The following is a 20,227-nucleotide window of genomic DNA, read 5'->3' on the forward strand; positions in this document are numbered from 1 at the left end:
GTATTATTAATGTAGTTACGCTGCAATAAGGGGAAGAAGTTTATTTTAGATTAATACTCATGCATGTCACATATTCATCATGTCTCAGTTCCAAAAATACTCATGAAAACTGGAAAAAAAAATAAGCACGCCTTCACTGTAATACCTGCAATGCGAGAAGAGGAAGAACGACGTGTAGTTACACAATGTGGTTAAGAATGTTTCAGTCCTGGACTAACAATAGTTCTCTAAATAGATCGATAATGATAACAGACATTCAGTGGGATCTTTAATTCATTCTCGAAAAACATACTCTATGCAAGTACATAAACTAGGACTGCATGCACCTAGTTTGTGTCACTTATAACGTGCATTTGGGAACATAATATGCGCTAATCATCTTCCCAGACTTGTAATTAGATGTGCTGTTGTCAACTAAAAGAGAAGCTTTAAGGGCTTCCTGTGGTTTTCCACCAAAATAAAAGATTGATGGTTTAACATTTAAAAATGAAATCAAGACAATCATAAATATTAGTATGGCAATTTTACAGTTGTTCTGCCTAAATAATAATAATATTAAAAATAAAAATATATATTAGTGTGATGCTTTTTGTATTTTAAGATTAGATAATCTGTCAATCACTATTGGTGTATATATTATTAGTAATATTATTATTAGTAGTAGTATTACTATTATAATATTTTCTTAAATGCTCAATTTTCTTTATTGTACAATGAAATATTGCAATTCAATATTTAATATAACAGTATTATTTTGTTGTCATATTGATCTACATAATCACAAATGTTTTCCTGAATTGTACAGCCCTACAAACAAACACTTAATAATAATACTAATAATAATAAAAATTGCAATTAGATTTTTTTTTCCCAAAATGTTGCAGTCCTAACATGAACACAAATGCACCTAATGTAGCCATGCAAGCTCAATTTCATTATTGCATTCTTGAATGCCAGACTGTACTTTGTAACAATGCAAGTACACATTGCATTACTACTGCAGACATTAGTGTAAGCAAATAAATACAGTAAAGAATAGAAATTCAGGCTATAGTATTTGGCAGTATTAGCATATATCTACTCTTTCTTTGTACGGCACCATGATTCTTTTCATTTACTCTGGTTGCAGGAACTTCTTGAAGGCATTTCCTCTGATGGGAGAGACGCAGGAGAGAGAACGTGTGCTGGTGCATTTCTCCAAACGCTTTTGCCACTGTAACCCAGAAGCTCTCACCTCAGAGGGCAAGTCTTCCATATGTATTGTGGATTTCTGTAGATTTAGCTTTTGCTGGTAGCTTGAATTTTATCATGATTGTATATATTAAAAAGTTTTCAATTAACTTTTATGCTACAATGTGGCACACAAGTGAAATTACACATACAAACTGTTCCAAAACCTAGTAAGCTGTCTACTGCCTACATAGGCAGCTGCCTTCTAAGACTGCACCTTAATTGAAATGGAATCTCATTAGTAATTTATTTGGAATATTCGTTTAATGTTAGCTTGTTGCTAAGCTAGCAAAGTGTGTCCTAAATGATGCACAATACACTACACTCCTAGAAATAACGGCTCGAAAAGGGCGTTTTTGCAACATTGCCATAAAAGAACCATTTTTGTTAGCCCAAAGGACCTTTCAGTGGTCAGTTCTTAAAAGACACATTTTTTAAATAATCTAAAGAACCTTTTGTGCAGTGGAAAGGTTCCATGGATGTTAAAACTCCTCTGATGTCTAGCTAGGCAGCTCATTTGGTTTTGGTTCACACCAAGGTGAAAAGGTACAGGTATACAATAAAGATATAGTTCTAAAAATCATTGAGTCCACACTGGAACTGTAATGAAAATATCACAAATATCACAGAGAAACTGTATCATTGGAATTACTTTTAGAATGTTTTTTTTTTTTTTTTTTTTTTTACCCCAGCTGATGAATGATAAAAACATTCACAGATAATCAGAATCCATCCTGCTTTAAAGAGCTCAAGCATGTGCTTATAATAAACAGAACAATATCATCTGCTGGTGTGGACTCTTATTGTTATCATTATCTTTAACGTTATTGTTCTTGGTGTGAACTGGCCTTTATACTTTTATATTTGTTCTATAGAATGCATGGTTTTTTAGTAACAATTTTTTTTCAATTTTTTTTTTAATAGATGGCGCTCACACGCTGACCTGTGCACTTATGCTTCTTAACACAGACCTACATGGACATGTATGTATTTAGCAACACTCACACATACAGCTCTTCTCTAGGTTGTTGAATTGACCAATTGACTAATCAGAAACAAAATATCCACAAAGAGTTGTAAAAAGAAAAATTAATGTTATCAGAAACTAATCTGAAAATCTCTTTATAACCATTTGTGCTTCATAGTGTCATTTTTATTAACAAGCTTCTTGTTGCTGTTTCTCTCAGTAATATTACAGTTCTCTCTCACCTAAACATGTCTCTCTCTCACCTAAACATGTCTCTCTCTCTCTCTCTCTCTCTCTCTATTTGTTCTTGTGTCTCTCTTTTACTAACTCACTCTGCGGCAGGTGGTAAGTGCTTCTCTCTCCTACTCTTTTCTTCTTTGTGTTTTTCTCATTTTAATGGCTTCAGCTTTAATGTGTTTTCAGAATTTTTTCATCCATCATTCATGGAATATTACTCATCTAAAGTATCTAAAGTAGATCTCTTTGGTAGGAGGGAGTCAGTTAGACTGAGAATATTGATGTGCATTGGTTGATGCTTAGAGAAAATCAGTCATCAGTATGGAGCTGGTTTGATGCTGCCACCTGCTGACAGCTTTGTAAACTGCATGTAGCATAGAAATAACTAGTGTGGTTGAATATAGTTATTTCTTACCCCATCTCTATCTGTGATTTTATTTCTGTATTGTTACATTTGCATTGGTTTTGTAACCATTCAGTTTTCAATATGTCGATGTATATTACTGACACATAATTGGCACGTCATTATTGTTGTAACACTGTATTGTGTATTTGTTTTGCAGAATATTGGGAAGAAGATGTCTTGCCAGCAGTTCATTAGCAATCTGGACGGCCTCGACGATGGCAAAGATTTTCCCAAAGAATTGCTAAAGGTAATTATTTGGGATCACAGCAGACATGTACTGTATTTGCTTCCTTGCTTTCTATTATATTATTATTGTGGACAAACAGCATTAAAGAAAAGAAAAATACATTCAGAGAAACATATGTATGTCTACTGATAAAGTGTGATTTCTCACTAAACCTGACAGATTTCATTAAAACACACTCTAAACACAGCAACTGCATAATGTGCATGTTGTAATATCATTTATGAATGCAACAAAGATGCATCTGCATATAAATTGGATTCAAGAGAATATTCTTACATGCCCTCTGTCCCATAAGTCCAGCTGACTGTATTTGTGTATATGCTGTGTCCAGATGTATGGTATTAACAGTCTCATATGTCTCTGTCCTGGTTTAGGTGCTCTATAACTCAATAAAGAATGAGAAGCTGGAGTGGGCTATGTGAGTATCTAATATCATCCCCAGGAGTTAAGAGCACTCACATTATCATGTGACTTCTGGGGATAATCTGCACTTTATGTGTGCAATACCTGCACATGTGCATTAATGGCATTCTGTTTTTTGCAGCGAGGAAGAGGAGTTAAGGAAGAGTCTATCGGAGCTGGTGGAGGAGCAGTGTGAGGCGGGGGGGAAGCGGGTTGTCAGGGTAACGGATGGCAGTAACCCTTTCATCGCCATTCCACTTTTACTCAATGCTGTGACGTACAAACACGGGGTTCTGACACGCAAAAGCCATGCAGACATGGACGGCAAGCGCAGTAAGTGTGTTGTTTGTTTTTTCTGTAAAATCACACTTTTGGATACATTTCCTGATCCTGTTTCCCTCAGTTTCTGCATTAATTCCTGTACTTTCTCCAGTGTCTATCAATATAAGAGGCACAATTTAATAGACAAATAAATAAGTAAACAGAAAGATAGCTCATGTCCAAAACCTAGTAAACTGTGAGGCGGCATTTTAAGTCATCATAGGCGTGCTCCCATATGAGCTATTCTGCTTTAGAGGATGCTTTCTTTTGGCCAATAATTTGCTTCCATATTTTTGCCAAATTCCCTTATAGACAAGGCAATCCCATAATGCATTGTGACAAGCTCAGTGTTATTTTAGCATTATTTCTTTTCATTTTCATTTTAGTTTGAGTAATTTTGTTGTGTATTTTTTATTATTTTTTTTTTTATTATTTTAGTGCTTCAAATATTTCAGTTAGTGCAACATTTCTAATAATATTTTAAGTTCCATTTCGAAAGGGAACTTGCGCTTTGCCCCTAGGTGTCACTATGGGGGAAGGCCTCTGGCATGCCAGGTGTCTGAAGCATGAGTCTAAACACGACAATAAACTTGACACTGGCAGGCGGCAGCCTATGACGTCACCACAGGTGTGACCGTGAGTATAAAAGGGCACCTGGAAATAGCGTCATCCTCTTACTTGTCTTCAGGATACCGGTTTATTCGAACGTGTGTTTATTCAAATCTAGGATTATGGCGAGCACTAGCGCCAAGTCTATCAGACAGTTTGTTCCTCCATGCCAGCTTCATATGACACCAGATGACACACACGATTTGTGCTTTATATGCATGAATGAGGAGCACGCACGCTCAGCCCTTGAGGGGTCTGTTTGTGTGCATTTTGAGCACCTTCCTTGAGGATTTTCGCTCTTGTCTGGCCCTTTTTTCGAGGGAATCGTGCCAGCCATCTGTGTCTCGCAGTTCAGGACCTGCTGCGGCTGAGGCGAGTAGGAGACTGAAGTGTGGCTTGCAAGTGGAGCTTGCGGATGAATTCGGAGAGGTATGATTATTTCTTATTCATTTGCAGTTGTCAAGAGCGAGCGCACTCCTTGCTTCAGGCCATTATGAGCAAGGTGAGTGTAGTAGACTTAAGTTCGTAGCGGGGGAAGGAAGAGGTCAGGGACGGCGAACAACTGCTGACTGAGTCTTTATTGAATATCAAAACGGTTCAACAGAAAGACTGTGCAACGCACAACAACGAAAATAAACAATCCACAAAGGGCTTCACTCCAGGTTCGGCATACGCTATCCACAATGGGCCTACAGACCCAGTTCTGGCTGCATCTATAATTCAGATTTTTAATCCCCGTATCCGCTTACATATATTTATATATAATCTATTTTTAATCTCTATAATAAAAATGTATAATTCAGATTTTGATCTCCATATCCATTTACATATATTATATATATCTTCCAAGGGGTTTTTTCCCTCCTAGGACTTTTTTCCCAGTGCTAGCACGCTGGGTTTTTCTCCTAGGGGTTTTTTTCCACCCCTGGGAGTCAGCCGACATTGGCTTAATGTAGCACCATCTTGTATATGTTACATATTACCACGCTTGGTTGTACAGCTTATTTTTAACCCTTTCCCTTTTTCTGTGCTTCTAATATGTAAAGCTGCTTTGAACAATTACCAATTGTAAAAGCGCTATATAAATAAATTTGACTTGACTGACTTGACTTGACTTCTCTCCAAGTTTGGTTTACACCATCCACAAGGGCTTCACTCCACGAACCTCGACTCGACTCAGTCAACAGTTCCCCTCTCTCTCACACACTCCTGCTTCTCACAGTGTTTTATCCTGTCTCCGCGCCAATCACTGGAATGAGAAACAGGTGTTCGTGATTTGTATTCAACCCACTCACTTACCAAGCGTCTCCCGCTATTCTCTTCGGTTGCAGACCTCGCTGAACCACGCCCCCCTCGCCACATACCCCCACCGCCCGACTCAGGCCGGGGAGCCGTCCGCCACATACCCCCCCATTTCTGGAGAGGGAATCGGCCACAGCCATCCGAACACCCGGCCTGTGGACCAAAAAAAAAAACAAAACTGTCATTTCTTTGGATAAAGGCGACATGGGTATCTGCCAGTACCCTTTCGTTAAGTCCAGTGTCGAATAAAATCGAGCCGCACCTAGCCGGTCAAGCAATTCGTCCATCCGCGGCATTGGATACGCGTCGCATGTCGACACTGCATTCACCCTGCGATAGTCCACGCAGAAACGAACCGAGCCATCGGTCTTGGGAACCAAAACTATCGGGCTCGCCCAGTTACTGCTGGACTCTTCTATTACTCACATTTTCAGCATTGCCTCTATTTCGTCCTGAACTACCTTTTTTTTGTGTTCAGGTAACCTATACGGCCGGCTGCGAACAACCACGCCCGGCTCCGTCTCGACATGGTGCTGAATGCGGTTGGTACGTCCCGGCAGGGGAGAGAACACGTCTGCAAATTCTGTTTGCAATTTGGATAAATCAGTGAGCTGGGAGGGCGAGAGGTGATCTCCCCCCGGGACCAGAGCGAGAGATTGAGTTTTTATATTCACCTCTGGTTCGAGATCATCCTCCCCGCTAATCACCGTCGCCAGCATCACTGATTCTGCCTTATTCCATTTTTTCAGGAGGTTGAGGTGATAGATTTGGCGTGCCCCCGTCCTGTCGGACCGTACCACCTCGTAATCGAGCTCGCCCACTTGCCGTGTGACCTCAAAGGGTCCTTGCCACTTTGCAAGTAATTTCGAACTGGAAGTAGGGAGCAATACAAGCACTTTTTCTCCCGGTGCGAATTTACGTAAATTAGACCGTCTGTTATACAGTTGGCTCTGTCTGTGCTGGGCCTGTAACAAATTCTCCATTGATAGCCGCCCCAAAGTGTGGAGTTTTGATCTCAAGTCCAGCACATACTGAATTTCATTTTTGGCCTGAGATGGTCCGTCCTCCCAAGTTTCCCTGAGGACATCCAGCACCCCACGGGGCTGGCGCCCAAAGAGAAGCTCGAAGGGGGAAAACCCCGTGGAGGCTTGCGGGACCTCTCGCACTGCGAATAACAGAGGTTCTAACCACTTATCCCAATTTTTGGCATCCTCTTGAACGAACTTACGAATCATGGATTTAAGCGTGCGATTAAAACGTTCGACCAGCCCGTCCGTTTGTGGGTGAAAGACGCTGGTACGAACCGATTTAATGCCCAATAATTCGTACAGTTCGCGTAACGTGCGTGACATAAACGCCATGCCTTGATCAGTGAGGATTTCTTTTGGAATCCCCACCCGGGAGATTAAGCGAAAGAGTGCATCCGCAACACTCTTAGCAGAAATGTTGCGGAGAGCCACTGCTTCAGGATATCGTGTTGCATAATCAACAATGACTAATGCAAAGCGATGTCCCCTTGCTGATCGTTCTAATGGCCCGATGAGGTCCATACCAATTCTCTCGAAGGGGACCTGCATTAATGGAAGCGGGCGCAATGGCGCTTTTGGGGTGGCCGGTGGGTTCACCAACTGGCATTCACGACAAGACGCGCACCACCTGCGTACATTCTCATGAATGCCCGGCCAGAAAAACCGGGTCATGAGACGATTTAGTGTCACTGCCTGTCCCAAATGCCCCGCCATCGGATTAGAATGAGCCGCGTGGAAAAGCATTTCCCTGCGGCTCTTTGGCACTAATAACTGGGTTGTATCTTCTTTTGTCTGAGTGTCTTGGGTCACTCGATACAACCTATCTTTTATAATCGCGAAATATGGGTAAGCAAGCGGACGTCCAGACTGGAGAGGCTGACCATCAATCATACAGACACTATCAAATGCATGTTTTAATGTCTCATCCTGAGACTGCTCCAGGGGAAAATCATCGCGTTCCAGAAGAATTAGTCTTCCGGCTTCACTCAGATCCCCTGCAGCAGAACTCTCCGGTCTCTGATCAGTCTCTCCCACCTGTACTCGCGCTTGCTCCCCCCGCGTTCTTTTCCCCCAAGAGGCATCCGAGCATAAAGTCAAGTCAAGTCAAGTCAAATTTATTTATATAGCGCTTTTACAATTGGTAATTGTTTCAAAGCAGCTTTACATATTAGAAGCACAGAAAAAAAAGGGAAGTGGTTAAAACTGTACAAACAAGCGTGGTAATATGTAACATATACAAGATGGTGCTACATTAAGCCAATGTCGGCTGACTTCCAGGGGTGGAAAAAACCCCCTAGGAGAAAAACCCAGCGTGCTAGCACTGGGAAAAAAAGTCCTAGGAGGGAAAAAAACCCTTGGAAGATGTATATATGTAAATGTATATGGAGATCAAAATCTGAATTGTACATTTTTATTATAGAGATTAAAAATTATTTTATATATAAATATATGTAAGTGGATACGGGGATTAAAAATCTGAATTATAGATGCAGCCAGAATTGGATCTTTAGGCCCATTGTCTCCTGGGCTACGTTGTAGTCAGGTCCAGACACAGGTTCTCCATCTGATCTGGATACGGCCTGGATCCAGCACCCGGCAAACCTCAGGATAAGCAGAGAGACAGATATTAGCGTAGATGCCATTCTTATTCTGATGTACAGGTATATCTAGTGTTATAGGAAATGTTCTCGGTTCCGGCCGACCTAATTATTGCAGCGTAACAATCCTTTAACGGATTTGAAAAATGTTAAATGTATTGATAATGTGTTATGTGTATGCAAGAGCAAAGAGATGTGTTTTTAGTCTAGATTTAAACTGACAGAGTGTGTCTGCTTCCCGAACAATGCTAGGAAGATTGTTCCAGAGTTTAGGTGCTAAATAGGAAAAGGATCTGCCGCCTTCAGTTGATTTTTATATTCTGGGTATTATCAACTGGCCTAAATTCTGAGATCGCAATAAACGTGAAGGACTATAATGCATTAAGAGCTCACTTAGGTACTGGGGAGCTAAACCATTTAGAGCTTTATAAGTAAGTAGCAAGATTTTAAAATCTATACGATGTTTAATAGGGAGCCAATGTAATGTTGACAGAACTGGGCTAATATGGTCATACTTTCTGGTTCTAGTAAGAACTCTAGCTGCCGCATTTTGGACCAACTGTAGTCTGTTTAAAAGCCGAGCAGAACAACCACCCAGTAGAGCGTTACAATAATCTAGTCTTGAGGTCATGAATGCATGAACCAACTGTTCCGCATTTGTCATTGAGAGCATATGTCGTAATTTAGATATATTTTTTAGATGGAAGAAGGCGGTTTTACAGATACTAGAAACATGACTTTCAAATGAAAGATTGGTATCAAAGAGCACACCCAGGTTCCTAACTGAGGACGAAGGTTTAATGGAGCACCCGTCAAGTGTTAGAGAGTATTCAAGGTTTTTTCGTGAGGAAGTTTTTGGTCCAAAGATTAGGAAATCTGTTTTTTCTGAATTTATTAATAAGAAATTTCTTGTCATCCAGTTTTTAATGTCAGCTATGCATTCTGTTAGTTTTGTGAATTTGTAGGTTTCGTCAGGGCGCGAGGAAATATAGAGCTGAGTATCGTCAGCGTAGCAGTGAAAACTAACACCATGCTTCCTAATTATCTCTCCTAAGGGCAGCATGTACAGAGTGAAAAGCAACGGTCCTAATACTGAGCCTTGTGGTACCCCATATTTAACCTGTGATCGATACGACATCTCTTCATTAACTACCACAGACTGATAACGGTCAGATAAGTATGATTTGAACCATGCCAAAGCAATTCCACTAATGCCAATATAGTTTTCAAGTCTTTTTAAAAGAATGTTATGATCGATAGTGTCAAAAGCAGCACTGAGATCTAATAACACTAATAGAGAAATACAGCCACGATCGGATGATAGGAGTAGATCGTTTGTAACTCTAACGAGAGCAGACTCAGTACTATTGTATGGTCTAAATCCTGACTGGAAATCCTCACAGATTCCATTTCTTTCTAAAAAGGAACACAGTTGTGTTGAAACTGCCTTTTCTAGTATCTTTGACAGAAAAGGTAGATTCGAGATTGGCCTGTAATTTACTAAATCTCTCGGATCTAGTTGAGGTTTTTTAATAAGAGGTTTGATAATAGCCTGCTTAAAGGTTTTTGGCACGTGTCCTAGTGTTAAAGATGAATTAATTATATCAAGAAGTGGACCTACGACCTCTGGAAGCATTTCTTTCAGTAGTTTAGTCGGCATTGGGTCTAACATACATGTCGTTGATTTTGATGATTTGATAAGTTTAGATAATTCTTCCTCTCCTATAGCGGCGAATGATTCTAGTTTTACCTCAGGGACACTACAGTGCACTGTCTGAAGAGAAACTGTAGACGGTTGCATGTTTATAATTTTCTCTCTAATATTATCAATCTTGCAAGTAAAGAAGTTCATAAAGTCATTACTGCTGTGCTCTATGGAAACGTCAGCAGTTGAATCTCTGTTTCTAGTTAATTTAGCCACTGTGTCAAATAAATACCTAGGATTATGTTTGTTTTCTATTAAGAGATTTGAAAAATAAGTAGATCTAGCATTTCTTATGGCTGTTCTGTACTCAATCATTTTTTCTTTCCACGAAAGGCGAAAAACTTCTAGTTTTGTTTTCTTCCAACTACGTTCAGCTTTTCTAACAGCTCGTTTTAGAGCCCGAGTGTGCTCATCATACCACGGCGTTGGATTAGTTTCCTTAATCTTCTTTACACGTAAAGGAGCGACCGCATCTAATGTGCTGGAAAAGAGAGAGCCAATAGTTTCTGTTGCAGCATCGAGTTCTTCTAAGTTGTCAGGTATACTAAGGCGATGAAACTGCTCGGGGAGATTATTTATAAAGCTATCTTTAGTGGCAGACGTGATTGTTCTACAATATTTATGGCTGGGTGGTGGTTTTGTAGCCTTGGCTAATTGTATTATCCACGAGACTAAATAATGATCTGATATATCATCGCTCTGCTGTAGAATTTCAACAGCATCAATATCTATTCCATGCGACAGTATTAGATCTAGGGTATGATTACGACAATGAGTGAGTCCTGACACGTGTTGTCTAACTCCAATAGAGTTTAAAATATCTGCAAATGCCAATCCAAATGCGTCTTTATTATTATCTACATGGATATTAAAATCACCAACAACAAGGACTTTATCCGCAGCCAGTACTAACTCTGATAGAAACTCAGCAAATTCTTTGATAAAGTCAGTATGGTGCCCTGGTGGCCTGTATACAGTAGCCAGCACAAATGTCAACTTACATAATGTTACATAAAGCACCATCACTTCAAAGGAATTATATTTGAAATTCTTTTGAATGATTCTGAATATATTACTATAAATTACAGCAACACCTCCCCCTTTGCCTTTCTGTCGAGGATTGTGTCGATAATCATAACCTTGAGGACTAGATTCATTTAAAGTAATGAAATCGTCTGGTTTTAGCCAGGTTTCTGTCGAACACAGCAAGTCTAGTTTATTGTCTGTGATAATTTCATTTACAATAAGTGCTTTTGAAGAAATAGATGTAATATTCAGTAACCCAAGCTTTATCATTTGTTTATCTGATTTATCTGTGATTTTCATTTTTTGAACATCAATTAAATTTTTACCCTTAAAAGGTTTCGGAAGTTTTTTGTATTTACTAGTTCGAGGTACAGACACAGTCTCTATGTAATAAACATCCCAATAATTGTTTAAACGCGGGCCAATCCGTCCCCAAAATTATCGGATCGTCGGGGACCCGGATCACCGTCCCGACCTCCATAACCGGACATTTATCCACAAAATGATCTGGATCCCCACACCGCCAACAGGCCGGCCCAGACCTGCCCGCTGCTCCAGTGGCAGAGAGTGGGCTGAATAGATGGCGCGGAGAGAGGGGAGAAGCAGGAGCGGGGTCCATCCCAGCAGCAGGGAGTCCCGCCCCCCTAGGAAGAGGGACAGGTCTAGAGAGAGAGGTGGACAAAAGAGAGGGAGAGAGAGAGGCAGCTGGAAGGGGTTCGCCGCCCCCTTGGCACGCCACCAGGTGATCCTCCGCCAGTTGGATGGCTGAGTCCAGCGACATGGGGTGGTGGCACTGGACCCACTCGGCCGTCTTCTTCGGGAGCCGAGTGATGAATTGCTCCAGCACCACGCGATTGACGACCAGGTCCACGTCGCTTCCCTCAGCCAGCAACCATTTGCGGCACGAGTCCCGGAGCTGCTGGGCCAACGTGAAGGGCCGGCCGGACTCACCCAGGTCGAGGGAGCGGAAGCGCTGTCGGTGCTGCTCTGGGGTCCGACCAACCCGCTGGACGATGGCCTGCCGTAGGTCTTCATAGACCAGGAGGTTGGACCGGGGAGCTGCTGTGCCGCCACCTGTGCTTCTCATGAGAGGAGCGGGACCAGCCTCATCGACCACTGGTCCCGCGGCCATTTACACGCCTCCGTGGACCTCTCGAAGAGGTCTAAGAAAACCTCTGGATCATCCAGTGGGCCCATCTTATTTAAGGGCAGGTGGACAGGCACAGCGGGCTGTTCGGTGGGCTCCCGGGGAACCTCCCGGTCAATCCCCCCTCGCCACAGTGAGGCTGATGAGATTGTTGATGTTAAAAAAAAAAGGGCACTCTCAGCCCGCTTGCCCCGCATATGACGGGTTTTTGTATGTTATGTCCCACGCCTCGGCGAGATTAGATATTCTGTGGAAACGTGAGAAGCTCGAGCCCCTTTGAACCACACACCTGTGGTGACGTCATAGGCTGCCGCCTGCCAATGTCAAGTTCATTGTCATGTTTAGACTCACGGTTACATGTGTAACCTGAGACGTTTTTCATCTATTTTTAATTGTTTGTTTATTATTGTTTATTTCAGCATTACCAACAATTTTTTTAATAGTTGTAGTTTTAGTTAACAGTAACAACACTAGATAAGTGAAAAAATAAAGATGAGGCAATAGAGTAGTTAATAATAATAAAAAATAAATATATTTTATTAAACGTAGAAAAGGTTAGATAACATTTTTATATAGTATATTTTTTAAATTCACATGTAATCCATTTAGATTAGGTGTACCGTCACTGTCGGACAGAAACCTTATATCTCCAATAATGCTGTATTTTTGAAAAATAATTAAATACCACATTTTCAAAGATGATATTGTGGCTTTAAATATGGTCAGTGTTACATGTGCACTCTGTTTTGGACTCACTCTGGACTTGTTGTTGTTCTATTTCCCGCCACTAGTCATTCACCATGGTAACTGATCACATTCAGCTGTGTCTAATCACCCAACTTGTTATCCCTTGTATATTAGCCCTGTGTTTCCTGTCATGTGTTGTCTGGTATTGTACTTGTATTGTTTGGTGTATGTTCCTGCCTGTTCCTGTAGTCTCCTGTGGATATTCCAGTAAAAGACTTGTTTATGTATAATTCTCCTCGTCGTGTGCTTTATACACCAGCAACCGTAACAGTCAGACACTTGAATGTGTCATTAAATTATTAACATTTCAGAGAATTTCAGACTTGTGTTTTGAATGGCCGCATCTGAGGCAGTAAGTGTATTGAATTACGTTTTCATCACCTTACAGACTATTAAAGTTTATTGTAGCTATGTGGCTACTCATTTTTTTTCTTCTATCATTTGGCAAATCTCATGTTAGTAAAGATGAAGTGCTACATAAAGGGTTTTTAACAGGGTTCCCACTCATCCTGGAAAACCTCGAAAACCTGGAAAATTGATGACAAATTTTCCAGTCCTAGAAAACACATGGAAAATTAGAGGAAATGTAAAATGTCCTGGAAAATCTTGTTGTTGTCCTGAAAATTTTTTTTTTTTAAAGTTTATCACTGGCCCAATTACCATTAGTTGCAGAAAGTGTGATGTTCAGGAGTACTGAGTTTTGACACATGGGAGAAGTATTTTCAATGATGATGTTTAGTCTTGTGTTGCCACTTGCAGCAGTTAGCTAATGTTATTAACTGCTCAAATGTATGCAGCGAATGTTAACTGGTAAGCAGCTACCTAATTCAGTAACTTCTACACTGTGTGCATAGTTATTATTCAAGTTGACTTTCTGATCAATTTTTTTTTTTTTTAAAGAACATTTTACCAATTCCAAACCACATCAATCTTAATAACTACTATTAATTTTGTATTTAATCATGTGATACGTTATTGTTCATGAAGGCTGGAAGTAAAAAATGCCTTTTCAGGTGTGCATAATTATTAAAGGTGCCCTAGAATTAAAAATTGAATTTATATTGGCATAGTTAAATAACAAGAGTTCAGTACATGGAAAAGACATACAGTGAGTTTCAAACTCCATTGTTTCCTCCTTCTTATATAAATCTCATTTGTTTAAAAGACCTCCGGAAAACAGGCGAATCTCAACATAACACCGACTGTTACATAACAGTCGGGGTGTACGCCCCCAATATTTGCATAATGCCAGCCCATGATTGAGGTATAACACAAGGGCAGTTAGTATTACACAAGGGCAGAACGTCTGGATGTGCACTGCTGAATAATCAGACTAGGTAAGCAAGTAAGGAAAACAGTGAAAAATGGCAGGTGGAGCAATAATAACTGACATGATCCATGATAACATGATATTTTTAGTGATATTTGTAAACTGTCTTTCTAAATGTTTAGTTAGCATGTTGCTAATGTACTGTTCAATGTGGTTAAAGTTACCATCGTTTCTTACTGTATTCACGGAGACAAGAGTCGTCATTATTTTCATTATTAAACACTTGCAGTCTGTATAATGCATAAACACAACTTCATTCTTTATAAATCTCTCCAACAGTGTAGTGTTAGCCAGTTAGCCACAGAGCATAGCCTCAAACTCATTCAATATCAAATGTAAACACCCAGATAAATACAATACTCACACAATCCGACGCATGCATTCAGTATGCATGACGAACACTTTGTGAAGATCCATTTTGAGGGTTATATTAGCTGTGTAAACTTTGTTTATGCTGCGATAGAGTCGCGAGCTCGGGAGGGGGAGGAGACCGCACGTTCGGCTCGTTTCTAAATATGCCTTAAAATAGGCAGTTAAAAAAATGAATTAAAAAAAATCTATGGGGTATTTTGAGCTGAAACTTCACAGACACATTCAGGGGACACCTTAGACTTATATTACATCTTTTTAAAAAAAGTTCTAGGGCACCTTTAAGCAGGTTTTTTTGTTTTGTTTTTACAGATAATATGAGCCAAAACAGAGATTTAACTCAGACTGGAAAGTCAACAATTATTAAATGCCCATGAGAAGGATGCAAAATACTAGAAATTGAGGTTAAGGCATGACCATTGGAAAGGAAAACACTCATTGGGTCAGCAGGGTCAGACAAAAACAAGTGGAGAAGAAAAGACACATATTAATTGCAAAAGAATTAAGAATTAAGGTAAGAATTAAGTGTGAAACCATCTGGAACCCTTTAGTCTCCAACTACACCATTTTCCAGAACTGCAACCTACCTGGAGTCTCCAGAAGTGCAAGGTGTCAGGATTTTAGAGACTTAGGTTAGGTAAAGAATCCTACAAAATGACCCCCACTAAATTAGAATCACATACCGAATTGTAATAAAATACAAGACTGATATATAGGCTTTATAGACAGACAGATTGAGAGTGACTTTTGAAGGACCAGCACCATATACTCGTGTACCACTGTTTGAAGAATTATCTTCCAGAATCTGGCAGTAAGGTGTGGGAGTTCATTTTTAGTCCATCTCCTATCCTGAAAAGTCCATCTTGCAGAGATAATGATCTTCCAAAACATACTGCCAGATTCTAGAAGATAAATTCTTAAACAATGGTACAAGAGGATGTGGCGCTGGTCCTTCAAGAGTCAGTTTTCGTGACTTTCTAACATACAATTGCGAGTTTATATCACACAATTCTGACTTTATATCTTGCAATTGCGATTATCAAATCACAATTATGTAAATTTGCAATTGCGAGATAAAAAAGTCTGAATAGCGAGATAAAAAGTTGCAAAGTCGCAATTTCCTATTTTACATTTTTTATTCTGTGAAGGAAACAAGCTTCCATGGTCATAGTCTATGATTAAGAGCTCATATAAAAAAACTGATTTTATAAGTCATGGCAATAAACTATAAGTCTTTTAAAGACTTAGAGAGCATTATATTACTTTAGGGCGTGATCCTTGTCTTTTATTCCCGCTGTTGTAAAATTGAAAATGTCCTGGAAAAATCCTGGAAAATGATCGCTGAAAAAAGAGTGGGAACCCATTTTAAGACAGTACTGGCTATGACTCAACGACAAATGCTAGACTAAGACACTCTTTTCTGCTCCTCAAATACATAAAACATTAGCCTTTAAATATAGTGTTTCTAGAGTAAGACAATTTTGTAATTATTCAAAGAACCAGTTCTTTATTTACCCTTCAGTGGCAAATGAGCAGAGACGGTCCAAACTGCATGCGCCACATCATTCACAATAGAGGGTGGTGGAGTTATAAGGTTTTACTGACAGTCTGAGGATCCAGTGGAGTTACCCTAACACCAGTGGTGTGTGGTGGTGTTTTAACACTCTGAGGTCTGAAAACGCGCCGGCGCGTTTTCAGGTTTTTTTTCACATTGCAGCAAAACAGACTTAAAATACTCCGTCATTTTTTGTCATAGAGACATAAGTAATATATCAATTGAAACTATAGAATATCTTCTTTTATTTGTGTACACTCAGAGTAAAAACACAATGTTGTGCTTTTTGTAAAATAAAGAAAACTAACATGATACGTGATCTCTCCTCTCCCTCTGAACGAAGTCCAATCTGATAGTTCTCAGGAAATGAACTGTAACTTAGTGAATACTAATCACAGAAAAATTACACTTATGTCTAAAAAAACGTTAAGATGTCAGGTTTTAAATCACCTTCTGTGTTTATGTAATCTGTATGAAAAGAGAGCCATGTCAGAAGTCCGTGATTCAGCTCATTATCCGCTAATGCGGCCACGCCCACGGAGCCAGCGCTATTCAGACGCAAATTCAGTCAATACATGCATTCATCGTCTCAATCGTGTATTTATTGTCTTGAAAAGTGTTTATCTGGATGTAAGAGTCATGGTTAGCGAGCTCTAGAAGACATGCAGTTAGTTCCTGTTTTTCTTTTCTTCTATAGATGAAGTTAAGATTAGTTTTTGTTTCTTTAGCGCCCTCCGGCTGCAGTATGTATTGGAAACTCCATTCATGGAATAGCCTCTTCTTCTTTTAGATGAATTTGTGGACTAAAAATGCACAGAGCGCCCTCCGACTTCAAGGATGAATTGAAAACACCAGCGCTCATAGTAATGACAGTGAATATTAAATAAAAATAATTCCTCTGTATAGAAAATTGACATAAACATACGAGAATCCAATATTTCTCCAAATGTGCATGCGTTTAAACTAAAAGCCTATATTCAGACTCTTTGCATCACAGAAATACATTATATTTTAAAGTATAATATAAAACCATTACTTTATATTGTAATAATATTTTTCTGTATGTTTCATATATCATAATGAGCTTGAGACATCACAGAAGGTTTTTTTCACAGCCTACCTGACTGAAATGCCTCATTAATATGCAAGTCATTTCAGCTCATTACTATCCAATTCTTTTGTCTTCTCAGGTGAGAACGGCCCATTTTCAGTGGTGATTCACGCCTCCTCGCACACTGTGTTTCTTGGCAAAAAGTGTCTTACAAAAACTTAATCAATATATTGTTTTATATGAAGGAGTAGGCAGCATAATTTTTACATAATTTTGAAGTAAAAACTCTAGTCTACAACCTCCAATACTCTCAAGTATTGTGAACAGTTTTAATATACTTTTTTTGGCCTTATTTCAGTGACTTAAGTTTTTTGTTTTTTCAATAACCACGCATAAATGTTATTCCTTCAAAAACACAAACATGTACATACATGTTCCTCACATATTATTGTAGCCTAGTTTGTGCTGAATACAGTGTAATGACACTTTTTCCATTAATATGTTTACGAACAACTGAAAAAAGCACAAATGTCAGGGCATGTCAAAACTTCTCCAAGCCCCAAATCAGCCTCAGACTCCAGAGGGTTAAAGGTGCCCTAGAACGCTTTTTCACAAGATGTAATATAAGTCTAAGGCAGGGGTCTCAAACTCAAATTGGCGGGGGGCCATTTCTGTGATTGACACCTCATAGGAGGGCCATATTAACATTCAAGCGCAAGAAAGCGCAACATTTCAGAAAATTTACTTTCCTTTGCATTACTTCTCATTTACTTTCATTAGGCCTACTAAAATGTTTTTATATCTATACTATAAATATTTTATTTACCATACTAAATGTAAACAGCAGTGTCTCTCTCATTGTTACAGAGTGTAATATAATTATATAATACTATTACTAATATAATACTACTAATATAGCCTACTAATATAATACTATTAATTGCAATAGTCTGGTGCAACTTCTCAAATCCAACAAGGTGCATGGAATAAAAAAAGTGTAATTTAGGAACAAAACCAGCTAAACTTGTGGCGTGGAAGGGTCAGAAATAAACAAGCTATATATCAATCAACTTTAATCAACTTTATTTTGTCAAAAAATAAAAATCTCTCATTGTTACATACATTATTAGTTTTTAACATTTAGTGGAATTATTTTAAGTAATTTTACTTTACTTTATGTTAGCTTAAATAACATTAAAATCTTGCACTGAACAACACTGTACTGAACACAATCCCTGAATACATTTGTACACTCCTCTGTTTCTTGACAGACACCTGCAGCGCTTCTGCTCACACATTTGTCCAAGATGCCGTTTGAGCATCGGTAACGTTTAATGGTTGCATCGGACACGTTTCGGTGGTTTAAATCGGCGCTTGTGACTTAAAGTTGAGTGCTTTTACTGTAATTTAGGCAAGCGTGCTCATAATAGAAGCGGCGCGGTTGAGAGCGTGGTTCAGGGTTGCATAGAAACAACAGACGCCACTGGAGCGAAAGCGCATTGGAAAGAAGGAGAATGCGGTGCGGCCGCTTATGTGACGCGATATGTGAATGCCTCTTAGAATGGCGACTTTTTCTTTGCATATCAGTCAGGTAGCAACTAGGGAATAATAATAATTTAGCGGGCCGGATTATGTTTTATTTTTGAGATTAGTAGCGGGCCGGGTAGAGGGGGAGGGCGGGCCGTAAATGGCCCGCGGGCCGGCAGTTTGAGACCACTGGTCTAAGGTGTCCCTTGAATGTGTCTGTGAAGTTTCAGCTCAAAATACCCCATAGATTTTTTTATTTTTTATTATTATTCATTTTTTAACTGCCTATTTTGGGGCATAATTAAATATGCGCGTATGCGGGGCATAAATAAATATTCAGCGTGCTTTCCCTTTAAATGCTCGCGCTCCCCGCCCCCAAGCTCGCAACTCTATAATACATTGCATAGACAAAGTACACACAGCTACTATAACCCTCAAAATGGATCTTTAAAAAAGTGTTCGTCATGAAGCATACCCAATTATGTAAGTATGGTATTTATTTGGATGTTTACATTTGATTCTGAATGTGTTTGATAGTGCTCCGTGGCTAATGGGCTAATGCTAACATTACACACTGTTGGAGAGATTTTTAAAGAATGTTGTGTTTATGAATTATACAGACTTCAAGTGTTTAATAATGAAAATAACAACATGACTCTGTTCTCCGTGAATACAGTACATTTACATTACATTTAGTCATTTAGCAGACGCTTTTATCCAAAGCGACTTACAAATGAGAGTAGTAGAATCAATCAAATCAACATGAGAACAACAGTATGTAAGTGCTGAGTGAAGTCACAGTTATGTCAGTAAAGTGCTCATAGCGAATTTTTTTTTTTTTTTTTAATAAATAAACAAATAGATAGGAGAAGAATATTAGTCAAGGTAAGTGCTACTACTACTGGGTCAAGTGCTGACGAAAAAGATACGTCTTTAGCATTTTTTTGAAAATGGCTAGAGACTCAGCTGCTCGGATAGAGCGTGGTAGGTCATTCCACCAGCCAGGAACAGTCCCGGAGAAGGTCCGTGAGAGTGATTTTGTGCCCCTATGTGATGGCACCACAAGGCGCCGCTCACTTGCAGAACGCAAGTTTCTGGAGGGCGCATAAGTCTGAAGTAGTGAGTTAAGGTATAGCGCCGCAGAGCCAGCGGTCGTTCTGTAGGCAAACATCAGAGCCTTGAATTGGATGCGAGCAGTTACTGGCAGCCAGTGCAGACTGACGAAGAGAGGAGTGACGTGCGCTCTCTTCGGTTCGTTGAAGACCAGTCTTGCTGCAGCATTCTGGATCAGTTGCAGAGGCTTGATAGTGCATGCTGGAAGGCCAGCCAAGAGAACATTACAGTAGTCCAGTCTGGATAGAACAAGAGCTTGGACAAGAATTTGTGTGGAATGTTCTGATAGGAAGGGTCTAATCTTCCTGAT

General features: G+C 39.6%; 1 protein-coding gene across 4 annotated transcripts in view; it reads left to right on the plus strand.

Moving 5' to 3' along the window:
• Positions 1-20,227, plus strand: part of psd2 (pleckstrin and Sec7 domain containing 2) — a 355,353-nt gene that overhangs the window by 223,790 nt on the left and 111,336 nt on the right. For 2 of the 4 annotated variants that reach the window (XM_067390744.1, XM_067390737.1), the window contains exons 4-8: positions 1,130-1,242; positions 2,155-2,213; positions 2,998-3,087; positions 3,462-3,505; positions 3,632-3,822. In XM_067390744.1, coding sequence (XP_067246845.1) covers positions 1,130-1,242; positions 2,155-2,213; positions 2,998-3,087; positions 3,462-3,505; positions 3,632-3,822 — 497 coding nt within the window. Of the gene's footprint in view, positions 1-1,129; positions 1,243-2,154; positions 2,214-2,254; positions 2,258-2,997; positions 3,088-3,461; positions 3,506-3,631; positions 4,849-9,402; positions 11,401-20,227 lie in introns of those variants that run through there. The other 2 variants (XM_067390730.1, XM_067390749.1) reach the window with 2 other exon arrangements.

This window comes from Chanodichthys erythropterus, chromosome 1, assembly GCF_024489055.1.
Source record: "Chanodichthys erythropterus isolate Z2021 chromosome 1, ASM2448905v1, whole genome shotgun sequence".
Classification (NCBI taxonomy): Eukaryota; Metazoa; Chordata; class Actinopteri; order Cypriniformes; family Xenocyprididae; genus Chanodichthys; species Chanodichthys erythropterus.